At 51.1% G+C, this 12,088-nt stretch overlaps 1 protein-coding gene across 2 annotated transcripts; it reads right to left on the reverse strand.

Moving 5' to 3' along the window:
* Window positions 1-6,381: 6,381 nt before the first annotated feature.
* Window positions 6,382-11,962, reverse strand: ECM1 (extracellular matrix protein 1). 2 transcript variants are annotated; one of them, XM_043876201.1, is made up of 10 exons: window positions 11,447-11,962; window positions 10,290-10,352; window positions 10,108-10,209; window positions 9,925-10,002; window positions 9,756-9,836; window positions 8,720-9,042; window positions 8,078-8,452; window positions 7,372-7,592; window positions 7,118-7,205; window positions 6,382-6,706 (listed from the first exon to the last, which is right to left on the reverse strand). In XM_043876201.1, exons 1-10 carry the CDS (start codon window positions 11,514-11,516, stop codon window positions 6,476-6,478), a joined length of 1,632 nt encoding a protein of 543 aa, XP_043732136.1. In that variant the 5' UTR covers window positions 11,517-11,962; the 3' UTR covers window positions 6,382-6,475. The 2 variants fall into 2 exon arrangements, with proteins under 2 accessions (XP_043732136.1, XP_043732137.1); XM_043876202.1 differs by lacking the exon at window positions 8,078-8,452.
* Between the last annotated feature and the right edge of the window lie 126 nt (window positions 11,963-12,088).

Consider the following 12,088-nt stretch of genomic DNA (forward strand, 5'->3'; position numbering starts at 1 on the left):
TTTTTTAGAAGTTTTTTTACTCGAGGTAATTTCCTTGTTGACAAACTTGTAACAGGTATAATATTTAACTTATATTAAACCGAGGTACAATGAAAATATTTTACTTGATGTTAATTACTCTAAGACATGTCTATATTAGATAGGTCAACAAACAAACATTAATATCAGGTATTTAATATTGAATATTTCCCAGTTCACCTGAACCTGGAATTTATTGTTTAATTTAGAATTATTTGATTTGTAAGAGCTTACCTTTTTTAAGCCAATTAAATAGAGCTCATTTACAAATTAACCTAAAAAATATTACCCAGAGACAAAGACATACCAAAACATATTTAGACAGACACAGTGCAAGATCTAGCTTCATTTTCTAAGTTTGGTCATGAATTAGATATTACAATATAAAATTTACTAGTTTATTTAAAAAGTTGAAATAAATAACATTTTTAAAGGCTTTTTTCCTTTTTCTCTCAGTCTCAGGAGTTAGAGATGGTCTAGATAAGTGTTCCTGAGAGCCCTGGTCTCAAGGCACAGGGAAAGAAAATCAAGTTCTAACAAAATGGCGGCAGGTCTAAATGGTGGCCAGACAAAGCAAAATGGCCGTCACAAATCACAACGCAGAAGAGTTAAAACACACACATATAAACCTGGCAGTCCTCATCAGACACTCCCTTAAATACAAGAATACAGTCTCTCAGAAAACCTTCTATAGAGACACAAAACTTCAGATGTCTTCAAAGATTTCAAAAGGAGGAAAGGAAGCCAGCTTGAAAGAAGGGGGAGGAGGCGGGAAAGGGGGGCAAAAGGGTTGGCCTTACAGATGTCTCCTGCCACCTGCAGACACCCAGGCATTACAGGACTTTTCCCTGGGCTTCCAGAAAAGGGAGGACTGGAACTCAGCCCTACCAGAAACCAGACCAGAAAATTCGAGTTCTCTGCCAAGAGGAGGTGATCAGTCTCCAATCCTCAGCTCAAGCTAAGGACCTTAGACCAGATTCCTGCGTCCAGGACCGGGGGACTAGAAAAACGGGAAGGATAGGAAGGGCTGAGGAGAGGAAAGAGAGAGGGAAGGGGAGAGAGGTCAATAAAGTCTCTTGTTCCTTACCGGTCGGGGCACTCTGGCCAGTTGTCTGCCTCAGGAGGAGACCAGGGACAAAAGGGTCCCAGTTGCGGCCGCTGGGTCTGGTCCATTGGCAGGCAAGCTGGCCCCTGAGTACCCCGAGTGGTCAGGATGTCAGTCTCAGTGAAGAAGAGTCCCCACCAGAGTCGCCATTTGTTGCAGGACGGGGGACCCCTTCCAGGGCCCGAAACTGGGCTCTTGTCTAACACTCGGAAATGAATTGTCCGAGGAGACACATGTGCTGATGAAGCAAAAGATTTTATTGGGAAAGGGCACCCAGGTGGAGAGCAGGAGGGTAAGGGAACCCAGGAGAACTGCTCTGCCGCCTGGCTCACAGTCTCAGGTTTTATGGTGATGGGATTAGTTTCCGGGTGGTCTGTGGCCAATCATTCTAATTCAGAGTCTTTCCTGGTGGCTCAGGCATCGCTCAGCCAAGATGGATGCTAGCGAGAGGGATTCTGGGAAGTGGACGGACAGGCAGTGTCTCTTCTCAACCTTTCCCGAACTCTTCCGGCTGGCGGTGGCTTATTAGTTCCGTATTCCTTATCAGGATCTCCTGTCATAAAACAACTCATGCAAATGGTTACTATGGTGCCTGGCCAGGGTGGGCGGTTTCAGTCAGTGTTCTTCCCCTAACAGTACAACTCCACTGTTGATGGATTTAAGAGATATTTAGGAGATTGGTGACTGGCTGGAATAGAAGGGAGAAGGAGAGGAACTAATTAAAGAATGACAGTCCCAGGTCTGTTGCCTAAACAACTGAGTTAGATGGTGGTTCTGTTTACTGAACTGGGGCCCACAGAAGTAGCTAGTTGGAGAGTAGAGATGATGACCTCAGGTGAAAAATGCAGAAAAAATTGGACAGATTGCACAAGAAAGAAAGTGAAAGTCGTTCAGTCATGTCCGACTCTTTGTGACACCAAGGACTACACGGTCCATGGAATTCTCTAGGCCAGATACTGGAGTGGGTAGCCTTCTCCTTCTCCAGGGGATCTTCCCAACCCAGGGGTCCAACCCAGGTCTCCTGCATCGCAGGCGGTTTCTTTACCAGCTGAGTCACAAGGGTGAACCCCTAAATGCCCACCACTCAGATTATTGCTACATTTTCTTTTTCGCATCTCCCATATACCCAGAGGAGTTCACTGATGAACAAACTGAATTTGTGCTAAGGGACTTGCAAGTAGCTAGAAGGACAGTGAAAGAGCAAGTTGCACATATTGCCTCCTCTTTTCCACCTCCGTTCATACTCAAATTCCTTAGAATCTGGCTTTGGATATCCTCTTCCTGAAGGTGCTTTTCACTAGAGGCATTGACTACTGAGGACTTCAAAACTGAACTCACTATCGTCCTCCAGTAAAACCTGCTCCTCCTCCTCCTGCAGAAACTACCTTACGGTTACCCAAACCTTGAACTTGGAAGTCATCCTAGACAACTCCTGCAGCAGTTTCTGTCCATCCTATCTCATGAATGCCTTTAAAAGATGTCCCCTCCCTTTTCATCCTCTAAACCAAAATTGACAAAATTCTGGATCTCAGAATTTCTCAGTTTTATTGATACTGAAGATGGTTCCAGTCTTTACCCTCTCTCCAGCTCATCTATTCCTAACTACCTGTCTGTCCATCTAATATATCTTTTTTGAAAATAAATTCATTCCCATCAGTTTTCTTTTACAGTCCTTTACAAGTGCTTATCCCCAGGTTGGCATAACTTTTTAAAACATTTAAAAAAATGTTTATTTATTTGGCTGCATAAATTCTTGTTTTGTTTTTTAATAACTTCTTTTCTTAAGAATGCTTTATTTATTTACTTAGTTGACTGCACCAGGCCTTAGTCGCAGCGTTTGGCATATTTAGTTGTGGCGTGCAGGATTGAGCTCTCTGACCAGGGATGGAACTTGGGCCCCCTCCATTGGGAATGCGGAGTCTTAGCCACTGGACCACTGGAAAGTCCCTGGTGTGACTTCTATAGTGCTTCAGGATCTTCCACAAAGTGTGACTAAGCCTAAATTTCCAACCTCATGGCTAGCTACTCCCCCACACTATTTTTCACTACCTAATGTCTCTTCAAGTACATCAACCAAACTTCCTGCTTTATTGCCTCCTGCAGAAGACCTACCTCCTGAGAATATCTATCATAGACATTCAAGTTTCCAGAGCTAAAAATCCTCAAGGGTTTTTTAAAAATATTATTTTTTAAAGAACATTTAAAAATATTCTTTACAGCCTGAAGACTTAGCACTCTGTTTGACACAAAATACTGTTTACTTTACTGAACTCTGCATACACCCAGTGGTTTGTTTATCCTCCCTTTCCCTTCCAGCAAAATCCTCCTCAAGCTTGCATTCTTCCAGGAAACTTTCCCCAGCCCCTTCAAGTAGTTAGGGTCTCTACTCCTTTATCTGAAGTTAGCACATTTAGTTTTACTTATTCTTTTCTTCCAGTTTTATTGAGATATAATTGACACACAGCACTGTATTGAATTTAATATATTTTAAGTTTATCCATACAACGAGTGGCCATAAATATTAACACTTTCACCTTTTGGTAACTAACAGTAATCCTATCCACGCTTGGCGGGGCTCTATGAAGGCCATCTCCTCCATTTGATAGTACCTTATTCCTTGAGAAAATTACTTCTTTTAACTCTCAGCTCATGATGCTTATATTTATTTAACATCTGACACTTTCTTCATAGCTGCTTACTACTGCTGTCCTGGTTTCCTTCCTCTCCTCCCCGATAGACTGTAAATTCCTGGGGGCTGGGACTGCGGTCCTACTCTTCTCTGACTCCGGCTTCAGATTTGGCGCTGCCCTTTGCAAATGCAGTTCTAAAGCATCTCCGGGAAGCTCCCGAAGGGACAGAGCCCGATAGAGGTGCCTCTGCCGGCGCAGCTGCCCGCCCGTCCTTCCACCGGCCGGGCCCGTGAGCTGGTCTGGACCGGTACTTCGAGGGCGGGAGAGCGGACGGTGTACGGGAAAGAACCCCTGCCTGTCCCTGGCCCCCAGAGGCGATCGGAAAGTTTGCCAGAGTTCCGCGCAGGGATCACGGCCTCTCAGATCGCCACACTAGCGCCCTGCCAGGGTTGTGCAGGCTCGGGCGGGCGGGGTTGCCGGCGCAGGGGCGGGTCACAGGGCATGGTGACTGACAGGCCAAGGAGCCGCTGAGACGCTGATGAGTTAGAAACAGCAATGAGCGCGAATTGTAAACAATAAATAAAAGGCTGTGGAAGAGCGGAGGGAACTGCTAGTGTCAGTCTTAGAGCGGCTGGGGCTCAGCTAGTCCCCAGCTGGGGAAAGACATTGGTCTTTGTTCCGCCCCTCTTTCTCCGTAGCCTGGGCAGAGGAGGTCCTGCTTTCTGGAAAGTTGTCCAGGCAACAGAATCAAGTTGACTCGTCCGCATGGGACCGAGCCTTCATTGTAGTTCTTTCAGCTTCGGTCTAGGGGCTACGGCAACCTCCCTTCAGGCACTGGCGCGACACTGTCTGAACTGGCCGCCCAGGTTCCTGCCTGCCTGTCTGTAAGAGGCAAATCTGAACGCGTACTCGGCTTGAAGCCACCGGTATCCTTGTGGGCAAAAGGGCCAAGATCCACTTTAAGACTTGTGGATGAGTCATCGTGAGCTCGGGTGGCCTCGGCCTGCAGCAGCTTGAAACAGGGTTTCGGTTCCGGCTTAGAGATTGAGGTTGGGTCTTGGCTGAGAGAGCAGGGAATCCTAGCTTTAGATGAGTGGTCAGTGACAAGGCTCTGGCCCTTCAGCTTTGTAGAAGAGAGTTCTCATGGAGACGGAAAATAGTGAAACAGTTTATTAGGAGGAAAAAGAGTACAGTACATGCAGTAGTCATATGGGTGGACTCAGGAAGTCGCACTGTCTTGGTAATTTGAATCACTTATATGGGGCATTTCTTCTGGGTTTTCCTTTGGCCATTCATTTTAACTTGCCTGGTTCTTTTTGGTATATCTCAGGATCCTCCTGTGTGTGCAGGTATCTCTCAACCAAGATGGATTTCAGCAAAGAGGTCTGTGGATAACTTAGCATCACTTCCCTTTTAACCTCCAAAGAGTTTTCTAGTTGGGATGGTCTCCTTGACTTGGAGAATGAGAAACACGTGTTCTCTAATCTCTTATCTGGGCAGGGCCCAGCTTCCTCTCTCGATTGTCGTGCTATTGATATTTTGGAATTTCTGTCCACAGGGAAAGAACTCCGATTGCGATGGGCATCTACCTCCTACCTTAATTTGTGATGAGCTCCTGCTGATCTTTCCAGTCACATGTGGGAGGAACCACCACTGGAGTCAGGTCGTTTCAGCCTTCTGTATAAGCTACCTCTTCTCCTGGGCTGTACCTGTCCCCGGCACCTTCTGCCCTCCTGGAGAAGCTCTGCCCTCACCCGTGCAGAGGCCTTCCCTGGTGCACTCCTACCGCCCCCAGCCCTGCTCCCAGCTTGGGCCCGGTTATCACGTGCTCCAAGCACATTGCACTCGGCAGCCCTGCACCACACCACCCATCACACCTGCTAGGTCCCTTCCTGGAATGTGAGCATCCTGAAGGAAGGAACTGTGTGTTTTCCAAATGGGTATCCCGCAGCCTAGCACAGTACACATTGATAAGAATTCAATAAATGTATACTGAAGGACTAAACACATGGACTCCATGGATTAAAAGATTAAAAAATGTCAGGCAGAGCTGTGGCATTCTAGGGGCTCGCCAAAGACATGAATCATAACTTTTTCACTTCTGAATCCTGATAGCCAGCTAACAAGTGACATTCCTTTTAAATGTGTAAATAAATTCAAGATGGTTTCCCGGGTGGCTCAGTGGTGAAGAGTCTGCCTGCCAACGCAGGGGACACAGGTTTGATCTCTGGTCCGGGAAGATCCCATGTGACTCGGAGCGGCTAAGTCTGCTCCACAACTACTGAGCTTGTGCTAGACTGCCCGGGGACTGCAACCGCGGAGTCCACGCGCACACCTCAGAACCGGCGCTCCGCAACGAAGAAACCACTGCGATGAAGGCCAGGCATCACAACTAGAGAAACACTCACACAGCAAAGACCCAGCACAGCCAAAATGAAGACAAAGAATAATAAATTCAAATGATAAATACTGATGTTAAGCCGTTTAGTTGTGGTCCCAACACAGCCAGTGGAAAGACTTCTGCTGAGCTTGTGGGGGTGGGGCAGTGGGCCTCAGGGGCCAGTCACTGAGGAAAATCTGGGCAGGCTTGCAAGGGTGTGTTTGTGTGAGACAACAGACACAACGAGGCCAAATACAAGAGGTGTTTACTGTAATGAGTATTCCAGAAGGGTGGGGTGGGGTGGGGTTCCCCCAATCTGATCCTCCAAGGCTCTAGGGTGACTCACTCTTCCTTGGGCTCAGAGGTGGGGCTGCTGTTTGTTCCCTGAGTTGGGCCCTGCTCCCTGGGGCCCTTGGCATCCCTAGCGTCCCCAGTCACTAAAGCCACATTCCTCAGATAATTCGTGTTGAAGCAGTTGACCTGTTCATCCCCAGGACTCAGTTTACAGCAGAGGGCAGAGTCTCGCCAGAAGTTACGTCGGGAGCCACACAGGTCATTGATAAAGGCTGATTTCTGGTGACAGAATAAAGAAGAGGTGATGGGGAGGAGGGTTGTCAGAAGTCAGGACTGGTTACTTGGATGTCCAAGTTCCCCTTCCCTCTGCTTTTACTGCTCTCTCCTTGGATCCCCCCACCCCTGGGGCCCAGAGGGAGTACAAGGCTGCCTTCCACAGCCAGACAGACTCCTTGTGACAGACAGATGTGACCATTTGGAAATGTCAGAGGCCCAGAGGCGGCATCATAGGTGCTTAGAGGTGGGGAGCAGGTCAGGTCAGAGATGAAGACTTCTGGAACCAAAAAAGACCTCCCCACTGGTCCTCATCGTTTCTGAGGGCTGGCTTGAGGTACTCAGAGAAGCAATGGCCCGCTGTGCCAGGCCTCTCCCTCCTCTGCATCCTTGGGAGACCCCTGCCCTCACACTCACCTCCTCCTCAGCACAGCAGGCCTGTTCTGGCAACGGCAGGTCACAGCAGCGGGCAGTTACTTTCTGAATCAGCCCAGGAATCTGCTTGCTATGTTGGTGGAAAGGGGAAGGGTCAGGGTCTCTGAGTGACCCCAGGCACCAAAATGGTGTTTGCAGACCATGATTTTGGTCTTCCTAATAGTGTCCCAGAGGGTGCCCCAGAAGGAGTCTTGGGGGAAGGGAAGAGCACTGGGAAAGAACTAGGTAAGACTCACTGCTTGCTGAGAACTCTTTGGTTTCCACAGAGGTGATTCATGAGATTGGGGGTGATTCGGCTGAGGTCAAGGGTCAAGATATCCCGGTCATAGTTGGGATAGGGAGCCCGACGGGCGAAGCATTCATCGCGGAGGGGGCTAGGTGGGTAGCGGCAACATGAGTGGTGATGGGTCTTTATAGCCTGCTCCCGGTCACAGTACCCATCGAGGCTATCCTCCCACTGTGGACCAGAGAAAGGCAAGTCAGACGACTGGACACTGGCCCTCCTATCCCTCTGCTTCCCTCACTGCCTCACACGATGAGACGCGCACTCCCTGCCCCAGGTGCTGAAAGGGGAGGGCGAAGAGGCAGCTGTGGATGTGTGGGGCTGGGAAGGTGGAAGGGGTAGAAGCACAGCTGAGGTTCAGAGCTGGCCACGGGAGATGTGCTGGAACAGTAGACGGAGAGGATCAGGTGAGGCCAGATGGGTGGACGGCAGACAGGTGCACATGGGGGGTACTGGGTGGACACGGCCAGGATGGAGGCGCACGATGAAGAGACTTGGACGAGGAACACAGTGGATGGACGGACATTCACAAGCAGGAAGATGGGCAGACGTGCTCACAGCGGGTAGCTAGGTACGTGGATGAATAGGCCAGCGGGATCAGAGGTCTGAGACGGGTGGGCAGGCAGACAGGCTCTTGGGATGCCAAGACGCCCACTTACGGCCTTCCAGGTACAGGTGTGGTTGTTCCCCTGCCGGCAGCAGCGCTGGAACTCTGCCTCCAGCCGGGTCAGGGCCTGCAGCTGCCTTTGGATGGAGTCCGTGGCTGGGAGGTTGCGTGGCACCGAGCGGAAGCGTTTTAGGTGGCAGATGTTCTTGATATTGTCCACTGTGGGTAGCCCAGGGGGAAAGGGCAGCTCGGGGCCCAAAGAAATACCAGGCTGGTGGCTGGGGCAGGCCCGGAGCTGGTAGTGTGGCCGGGGAGCTTCCTCCTGGAAGCAGGATAATCGAGCCTCCCCCTGCTTTTTGCAGCACCCGTGGGGTTGGGTCTTGACCGAAAACTCGGCCTCACAGAACCGGGTCACTGCGTCTTCCCACTAGAGTAAGAGGAGTGGGTCAGTCCAGCAGCCCACTCTCCACATTCCTGTCTTCCTCCCAGGCTCCAGGAAAGGCCCCTGGGCAGGCAGATAAGAAAGAAGTGGAGGCTGTCCTCCACGCTTCTGCACACGAGGCGGCCCAAGGGACGGGCAATGAGAGGGACCTGAGGTTCCTGCACACCCTGGCCTAGGCCTCTAGTCCTTGAAACACACACACACAGTCCGGGGGTTAAAGAACACCCCCAGGATCAAGAGCCCAACCCTTACCACGAGTTCTGCACAATCCAAGCGGTTCGTGGGGTTGTGACAGCGGCAGCAGCGAGAATATCCTGTCTCCAGCAGATTGAGGGTCTCACCCTGACGGCTGAGGTGGGAAAAGCCAGTCTGTGGCAGGTTCCAAGGGCCGTACACCACATGCTGACGACTAGGAAGGCAGATCTGGTCCAGATTGTCCAGGGAAGGCCGCCCAGGGGGGAAGCCATCCAGCCGGTGGCCCCAGCCACCTCGGGGTCGGCCCTGTTGGCAGTGGTGGGCTGGATTCCAGGACTCGGGCTCTGGGGGCCTGTGGTCCATGGAAGGAGCTGGCTTTTCTAGAAGGGGGAAAACAGAGTGGGAAGGGGGAACATGTGGAGGGGCAATGAAAGGCTGGATTAAGTTGGGAGGATTGAGAGAACTTGCAGTTGAGGAGAAAGGGTTGGAAGGATACAGAAGAAAAAGAGAAGAAATCAATTTGTGGCTCTTACCTTCAGAATGACTGACTAAAAGGAAGAGACTTGAGTCACGCAAGGTGTCACCCTTATAGCTCCCAACCCCAAATCACGCCTGCCCACTGTGTTGCTTCCCTGGGCTCAGAATCCCCGCTCCTCACCCCACCCCCAGCAGGGTCTGAGCCCTAAAGAGGGGGAGGGACAGACAAAAGCTGTCAGTCACTCTCTCTCTGCTTAGATTGGAAGGTCAACACCCCTTGATATTGGAAAGGTGGGTCTACTGGGGTAGAAAGAGACAGGTAATCAGAAATCATGTTGGGATGGGCACCTCTAGAAGACAGGAGCCTGGCCAGTTCTCATTCATAAAAAGGAACTCAGTGGAGAAGCAAGGGAAAATAAATACTATTTTTGTGTAATTTAATCTTATAATTTTATAAAATAGGTATTATTTCCCCAGCTTCACAAATGAAGTAATAACTAAGGCTTGGAGAGGTAACTTACCCAAGGTTATTACACAGCTAGTCAGTGGCAGAGACCCCAGAGCCCATGCTGTCAGTCAAGGGAGGCAGGAGGGCAGAAGGGAGGGACTCACTTACCTTCCTTCTGTTCAATAGGAACCTGGGGAGGGGGCAGCTCCTCTTGGAGGGGGATGGCTTCTTGAGGGAGAGGGGGACCCCCTGAAAGTCACCGAGGACACAAAGGAGCAAGGATCAGACTGTCAGCAAGATGTGGTGGGTGGGAGGGAGGGAACGGGGAAGCACTCACCTTTCTTTTCCACAGGGAGCTGGGGAGGGAGCAGCTCCTCTTGGAGGGGGATGGCCTCCTGTGAGGGAGGGGGCTGCACTACAGAAAGGGGTGTGTGTGAGTAGCCTACCCCTTCTTCCCCTCCCCTTCTGAAGATCAGGGTGTAGGCCAGACTAGAAACCTAGAGGTGCAACTGAGACTTACCTTCACTCTGTCCCTCAAAGTGAAGGCTATGCTGGGCGGTGTCTGGGTGACCCTGGGGGAGGGCTCTGGTCAGAGGTGGGGAAGGGGGTGCAGCATAGCCCACTAGAGGCAAGAAGGCAGAAGGTCAGAGCCTGCGTTTCCTCCTGGAGCCCCGATACCATGCCATGCCCCCAAACGCTTACCTTCTTGGAGGGGGTGCGTCAGGGGCTCTGGCCCTAGCTCTCTCTGCCCTGAAGTCTTGAAACCTAGAAGAGGAAGGGTGAATCAGAGGTGGTTTTAAGGGGCTCTTTCCTGGACCTGGGTATGAGAAGGGGAGACACTGGAGGTCAGGGAGCTTAGAAAAGATGACCAAGACATTAGAAATCTATTGCTCCTGCCCCAAACACACCTAGTCAAGACCTATTCAGTGTGATAATCTGACAGCCTCACTTCCACCAGGCTCAGAGTCTTGTCTCCCCCAAGTCTTGGCCTAAAGGAACTGTGACATACGGGGCTGGGGAGGAGGCCTTAATCTCGGGTCAGTGTCTTTCCCTCAAGAGCTTCTGGGCTCTTCCCATAGTTCAGACCTTGAACAGACCAGAGCCTCACCTGCCTGTCTGTTCCAGCCTCCTGCCTACTCCAGGCCCTTGAAACATCTTTGGGCCTCTGGTAAGGAGCCCACACAGAAGCTGAAGTGCCACCCCTGCAGCTAGTCTCAGATCATCATTAGTTTAGGTCTGTTTAGGACCTGGGGAACTGGACGGTTCAGGACTCTTGAAGCAAATCACCCCCACAGCCACAGCGAAAGGACTCGCTTGTAGCTGATTTGCAGTCACGAAAGGCCAGGACTGGGAGGGACAAGATTGAGCCTCCCAGAGATAGGTTAGATCTATGACGATCTCTCAACAGTTTCCCATAGTAACATTCTGTTGTGTGAGCTAGAGGGGTTGTGCCTGGTCCCCTGTGGACAGGTAACACCCTCTCACCTCCCCTCCTAATCAGGTAAGGAGTCACTCAAGGTTGCCTGGGGCAGTGCACTGGTTTTGAGCAGCCAGGGTGCTCCTGGTCTTCTCTTCTGGGTGATAGGTCACATACACAGCAGGTCCCTCACTCTGTGAATTTACCTGCCCTCTCAGTTGTCCGTTTGACTCCAACTGTGTTTCTTGGCAGCAATCTTGACCAACCCCTGCCCTTCTGTACCCCTGCTCCCCCTCCCTGGTTAATGGCCCCAGTGCCCAGGCCCACCACAGGCCTGCTCAGAACAGGCAGCCAAACGGAGTACCTTTCTGCTGGTGAGAAGACATCCAGGATGGCTGGACCCAGGCCCCCTTTCCAAGTGCTGGCTCCAAGCCCAACTCACCTCCATCAGAGGCCACAGAAGCAACAGTTAAACAGGCCAAGACCAAGGCTGCTGTGGACACGGTCCCCATCCTGGGGCAGGTACAGGTGGGTGGCTACCCAGTAGGTCCTCTCAGGCGGATCTGATTGCAGGGCCAGGCAGATGGGAGCCTGCCAGTCCAGTTGCTGCAACTGCTATTGTGAACTTCAGGGCCGGCTCCTTCTCCTCTTTATAGGCTACGAGAGACAGCTCCCGCCCTCCTCAGCTTCCTGCCATGACTCAGGCCTAGCCGCTCCTCCTCTGGCAGTCACTCCTCTCAAACTCGCCCTGAAGCCTCCTGAGAGGACCGAGAACAGAGGTGCACCCAGCTCCAAAGAAACTGATTTTGAGAATCCCAGAGCAAGAGAGCTCCAAGGCCTCATTCTGCGCCCCAACTTCTCCATTTGCATGCTGCCTTCTGTGGAGAATGCATCTGACAGCCTGCTGACTGAGGTGTGGAAACAGGGCACTGAGGAGTTGAGAGGGGAACACCCTAAAAACTGGAGCTCCCCACCAGTGAGAGCTCTGGAATACCCCTTCTCAAACTCCCCAAGCCCCTAGGACAAAAGAGGGAGACAGAGTCAAATTCCCTTTTATGTGCCTGTTAGGAATCAGAGATGAAAC

The sequence above is a fragment of the Cervus elaphus genome, chromosome 20 (assembly GCF_910594005.1).
Source record: "Cervus elaphus chromosome 20, mCerEla1.1, whole genome shotgun sequence".
Lineage (NCBI taxonomy): Eukaryota > Metazoa > Chordata > Mammalia > Artiodactyla > Cervidae > Cervus > Cervus elaphus.

What these genes read in the sequence shown, in the direction of transcription:
- ECM1 (XM_043876201.1), bottom strand. Translation starts at nt 11,516, where the DNA reads ATGGGGACCGTGTCCACAGCAGCCTTGGTCTTGGCCTGTTTAACTGTT. An exon ending in CTTTGAGGGACAGAGTGAAG is followed by an intron (nt 10,003 to 10,107) that starts GTAAGTCTCAGT and finishes CCCTTTCTGTAG; the next exon opens with TGCAGCCCCCTCCCTCACAG. An exon ending in GCTCCCTGTGGAAAAGAAAG is followed by an intron (nt 9,837 to 9,924) that starts GTGAGTGCTTCC and finishes GGTGACTTTCAG; the next exon opens with GGGGTCCCCCTCTCCCTCAA.